The sequence below is a fragment of the Phocoena phocoena genome, chromosome 3 (assembly GCF_963924675.1).
Source record: "Phocoena phocoena chromosome 3, mPhoPho1.1, whole genome shotgun sequence".
NCBI lineage: Eukaryota > Metazoa > Chordata > Mammalia > Artiodactyla > Phocoenidae > Phocoena > Phocoena phocoena.
The window spans coordinates 28,776,292-28,782,291 of record NC_089221.1 but is presented as its reverse complement, the minus strand read 5'-3'; the positions used below and the strand labels follow the sequence as shown (position 1 = coordinate 28,782,291).

At 41.5% G+C, this 6,000-nt stretch overlaps 1 protein-coding gene across 1 annotated transcript in view; it reads right to left on the bottom strand.

Annotated features, from left to right (window-relative positions):
- Positions 1-5,841: 5,841 nt before the first annotated feature.
- Positions 5,842-6,000, bottom strand: part of RAI14 (retinoic acid induced 14) — a 51,265-nt gene continuing 51,106 nt past the window's right edge. Inside the window, exon 15 of the mRNA XM_065875453.1 lies at positions 5,842-5,919. Within this exon, the coding sequence (XP_065731525.1) occupies positions 5,842-5,919 (78 nt within the window). The remainder of the gene's footprint in view (positions 5,920-6,000) is intronic.

Sequence of the window (6,000 nt, the reverse complement as noted above, 5' to 3'; positions counted from 1 at the left end):
TGCAGGGCCTTATGGGCAATCCATCCATCTAAATCTCCACCTACCCACCCACCCAGTGAATACTGAATATCTGCTAGGTGGCAGGCCCTGTCTGACCAGATGTGAGGTTCTTGTGAGCAGATTTATATCCACCACTGAGCCTTCAGCGGTCAGCACAGTGCCTGGCTTATAACTAGTGTTCAATAACACTTAATAAACGGAGTAATCTTCAGGAACTCTCCATTAGTAGAGATTCTGGCCTCTCTGTGTATATTGGGTTCCTATTGCTGCTGTAACAAGTCATCACAAACTTAGCAGCTTAAAACAACAAGAATTTATCATCTCCTCGTCCTGGAGGTCAGAAGTCTGCAGTGACCATCACTGGCCTGGAGATCAGGTGTCAGCAAGACCGGTTCTTTCTGGAGGCTCTCGGGGAGAATTGTTTTCTCGCCTTTTCCAGCTTCTAGAAACCACCCGCCTTCCTTGGTTCATGGCTCTTCTTCCACCTTCAGAGCCAGCAGTGTAGCATCTTTAAATCTCTGACTCCTTCTCCTGCTTTAAAAGACCCTTTTGATCACATCAGGCCTTACCAGGGTAACCCAGGGTAATCTCCTTGTCTTAAGGTCAGCTGAATAACTTTAATTCTATGTGCGAACTTTATTCTTTTGCCATAAGACATAAACTATTTAAATTCCAGGGAATTAGGACATGAGCCTCTTTGGGGGAGTGTTATCCTACCTACCAGAGTGTTTAACTTGATTTAAATGTATAGGTTTAAAGGATTAATTTACACGTCTGGGTTGCTCAGAACCTGCATATTCATGACAGATGCCTATCTTCAGGACTGGCCTCAGACTGGCTCCTGGGAAATGAGTTCTGATCCATTAGAATATTCTGTCTGAGAACATTTTTGTATGCTTGACATTTTGGGCGAAGTGGTACAAATCCGATTAAATAGTTCATTCTTAAAATGTGATGTATGATGAATGCATGTCTTTGCTCTGGGGGGTCTGGAATCTGAATAGCTGAAATTGTTATGCAGGTACTTCAGCCTTCCTGATAGATCCCCAATAAAGTCCCGGGTACCCAGGCTTGGGTGGGCTAATCTGACTGGCCAGACTTCCGAAGTGTTGTCACACATCACTGCTGGGACAATTAGCTATATCCATGTAACTCCACTGGAAGAGGGTGCCTGGAAGTGTGTGCCTTGTTTCTCCTGGATTTTGTCCCATATACCTTCAGGCTTTGCTAATTTTAAGGAAGGAGGATGAGAGGATGTTCTGGGCTAATGGTAACGTTCTATACCTTGATAGGGTTTGTTGCCCAGGCATATTTACTTGTCAAAACTTATCAGATGGTACACTTAATATTTATGCATTTCATTGTTATGTAAATTTTACCTAGAAAGAATTTCAAACAAATACTAAAACCTAGTTAATGATATGTATACTGAAATTTTCAGGGTAGCCTGTGTGGATGTTCTGTACTTATTTTAAAATGTCTCAAAAAGAAACAGACTAATGGATGGAAATTGGGATAGATAAGTGGATAGACATGCATACAAGGCAAGTCTAGTAAAATGTTAATGCTTGACTCTAGGTGATGAGCACATGAGTGTTCAGTGTAAAATCTTTTCAAGTTTTGTTTAAAAATGTTCCTAAAATTTGAAAAATTCAAAACCAGAACAACAAACTCTCCATTTTTACTGTGATTTTGAAACTGAAGTATTGATCTCAATAACGTTCCCTCAAGAAGGTTTTTTTTGAAAAAAAAATAAAAGTATAGGTTTAAAAACATCTGAAGGTGACAGATAGGTAACTCTTACTACCCCCCTCCTTTGTTAAAAGCTTACGTTATTTGGCTGTGTCCTGCTCTCCCCCCCCTCCACACCCTCCACTAATAATCTGGTACATCCAGTCGCCGTTCCTGAAATATTGTTTCTTCCCATTTTTAGGGCTTGGTTTATACTGAATATACAGAAACGTCTCTTCCCTTCTCTTCTACTCGCCTCCATCTCTTGGGGATTTACTCTTCAAGGGAGCCTTTCCATCTCCTGGAACCCACTTTGATCGCTCCCTCAACCAGCTCCTATGGCCCAGTTATGGCGACCGTCATAGTTGAGCTTTTGTCCGTTTCACAAATATGCCGCACGCTCCCCGAATGCTGGACAGCTCTCTGCCCTGAACAGGTGAACAGAAATTGCTCCTGTGAACGCCTCCGTCTGTTACTTTTTCCAGCTCACTCTTGGCCTTGCAGTCTGCCTTTTAAACCTTGCCTCACCCCCATCTTTGCTGGATGGTGTTTCTACTGCTGTCAGCACCCAGCATTCCACAGTTAGGCCACATGGCAAAAGGTTGTGCATCAACATGTGCTGGGAGCATTTTCCCCACGTGGCATATCATGCGTTTATCTCAAGATTGGTGGGTTTAATTATTAAAGGCTTTGGAGTCAGTCTGGAAGTCTGTGTAAGAAAAACAAGTTGATGACCCTTATGTAACCAATGTGAAGAAAAAGGCCGTTCTTGCCCACTCACTGTGATGACCCATACGCTATTCTACTTTTATCCTCCGCATTCCTGTATCACATGATGGAAGCTAGTGTGAAAATGGGCAATTTGAAAATTATCCAAATGATCCTCACACATATGCATACATAGCATAGTCATCACATCATTTTTAGGGCTGTAAAATACTGGAAGCAGATTAATTGCCCATCAATGAGGAGTTAGTTTAAAAAAAAAAAAAAAAAAAGCACGTACTATGAAACATTATGCAGCAGTTAAAAAGGATGTGTGTGCTGACAAAGAACAATCTCCAGGATGTTTTAAGTGGAAAAAGTATGGTCCAGAAATTTCTATATTTAAAGGGGAAAATAAAATACATGCCTACATGTACATACAGACATAGAATGTGTTAGGTCATTCAAGAAACTTAACAGCTGTCGCTTCTGGGGTGGTAAACTAAGAATCAGGAGGAGAGATTTATTTTCAGTTTATCTCATTTATCCTACAATTATATCCCGTGATATATAACCACTGCTGCAGGATGAGTTTCTTTTCAGACCCTGCCTTTGACATATGAGGCAGTTCTTTTCATTTAAGAAGTCTGGTTTGGATTTATCTAGGTTAAGTGCACATTTGAGTGTCACCAAGAAATCATCTTCTGGGACTTCCCTGGTGGCCCAGTGGTTAAGACTCCACACTTCCACTGCAGGGGGCGCAGGTTCGATCCCTGGTATGGGAATTAAGATCCCGCATGCTGGGAGGCGTGGCAAAAAAAAAAAAAAAAGAAATCATCTTCTGAGTTGAATGGTTGGCCTCTCTTGAGGTGAGTTCTCCTTTCAGGGTGCACACTCGATAATTTAAAATAGTAATAACCTCAGACACTATTTGCATTATTTTCATTGATCTCTTTTGTCCTTTTTCCTCCCAGAGGTGGGGCTTGAGGAAGGGTTTAGTTGAGTATGTATGGTATGCCTTGGCAACAGGAGCTGAGAGAGAGGCAGTAGAATCATATTGTTAGCAAGGGAAATGGCCTTAATGAAGGGAGATGGCCTACTTATGCTGTGTTATGAAGAACCATGTTAGCTATTTAAATAATTGCACCCATTTCATTGTCGTCTGGTGTTTTAATTATGCTTTCAACCTGGAAGAATTCACCCTACAGGAGTTTTTTTCAGGAATGAATTAACCTTGTAATGTGATAGGATAATGTAAGAAAAACCACGTGTATGTATTACTTTTTCAAAAAAGCAAAGAAAAAAAGAGAAAAAAAAAATCTAATGGAAGCTTTTAAATAGTTAAAAAAAAAAAAAAAGACTACAGATCAACTGAGAGGCAATTTTAAATGAAAGAACTGTGATGCAAGTGCCCAAAAGTGGGTGTTGCTTGGGGTAGAGTTCAAGGTGACCCCAGGAGCTAGGGGACGAAATGATATGACACACTGTGTGAGAGACTGCGGACAACGGCCACCGGTGGAGCACAACACAAGGTATAAAAACCTTTGCCCCGAAATGCTAGTTAGCTGAACTTCAGAAGCTGTACAGGCATGCTTACGAAGGTGCCCCAAATCAACCACAGAGATGCAAAATGAAACAAAAGTTTATTTTCTGCAATACTTTCTGTAAATTACAAAGGCAAAATGCTAAACTACAGCATGTAACTTTTCAATATTTAACCAGAGTACTTGTAATAAATATGCATCCTGAAACAAGATAAAAGGCTACACTTTGTCAGGCGTCCTACAAAATATCTCAAGTTTTACACTCTGCAGCATTTCTGTGTGGAGCTGGGAGGGGGATGGTTTTGTGTTTTCTTAAGTGCTGTGACAGAAAGTCCTTTCACAGTTTTCTTTGGAGGGTGTTCGAAATTGCCGAACTATAAACAACTTAAGAAAGGTAACACCAGGCTCGAAAGCCGGTGTTGCTTCGCTGTCGTTGGTCCTCATCCAACACAGTGCTACCAAGTGGCCTCTGAGCCCAGGCGGCCCTGTCGGAGCCGGCCTATGCTTTCAGTTCTATACTTCAGAGATTTCCGTAATTCAGTTTACATCTCTCAATAAGATCAAGGCTGTAAGGGAAGCTGCAAGCAAGTTAACCTGAAAGTAAAGTGAACAGGAATGTTTTCTCCCAAGACCTCAGCCAGGCACCATAATGTTTACCAGGATTTTTTGCTTCAAAGTTGAAAAACTCGTTGGTACTAACAGCCCTTCTAGAGATAATTTACAGGTGCTGGTAGAGTTGGGGCATTCAAAAATATTCAGTGGGTAAAAGAGGATTTACTATACTCAGAGACGTGCTACAGTTCTGAGAACACGATGGCAGGAAGTCTAGGGGTGTTGGTGGCAGCTCATTTTGAGTTTGGAATACAGAACCACCTCCTGCTATAGCTGAAAACCCGGAGGAAAAAGTTACATACTTTTTAAAGTCTTAAACATGATCACCTAGAAAATATTTTGCTGATACAGTCTAATGTAAATTTCACTTACTTAGGGATTTAGATATGAAAACATCTTTAAGAGCCAATAAAAATATTGCAGAGGAAAAAAAACACTTTTAAAAAATTGAGGTTAAAAATGATGAGGCATTTCTTTTGGCTGTAAACACGCAATTTACTATCCCTTGTTGAACACAAATGTTTGGATTTCCTGAGCTTCGTGCATAAGAAACAGCAGGAGGCAAGTTTGCATAGAAAATTTGCAGTATGTCAGCGGTTTACTTAAAAAGAACTTTTAAGGGCAATTTGCTTTTGTTTTAAAACTTCATATCTAAGTTAACAGTGCTCATCAAACTATAAGATTGATAAGCGGGGTGGTGAGAAATATAAGGCAGATGGGGAAGAAAAAGATGGAATTAGCATTTTTAAATCCACAAGATACCAGGATAAAGCGTCTAAAGCATGCAGCTCATAACTAGTGCCATACTAATTTGGTTAGAAATTAAGTCACGTTTGGGGGATAGGAAACCAAAGGCAAAAAGAACACTGCTGTGCTGAACGGCACAGCCTGAGTGTAGGAATGGAAGCACGGCTGCGTGGAGCATCGATGTGTCACTCAGTGATGAAGTCCCTCAGCTGGGCAGGTACCAAGGAGGATGCCTGCCACCAGCGTGGACGATCCCAGCTCTGGAATCAGAAGGGATGACAGCGTCTTTCACCTCTGCTGCTTCGAAGTTTCTAAGCGGTTCTGAGGAAGACAGTCTTCTCCTGGGACCCATCCTCAGAAAGAAGCCTCTGGAAAGGGAAGAAGCTCCATTACAAGGGTCACAGTGATACCACGAATGAGAACAATGGCAGTGGTTGCCAGCAACTCCGGATCTAACATAAGGTGGACAACAAGGGGCCAGTGTCCTGCCAAGGAATCCACTTTACTTCTTCTGGGACTGGTTCTTACACATGGTGAGGATTTGCTTCAGTACTTTTTGGACATCTTCATCCATCTGGCCCTAGGAAATTCCAACAAAAGACACTCATTAGAATAACCTGCGATATCATGACTTGGACACAAATCACGCAGGACCATGGGG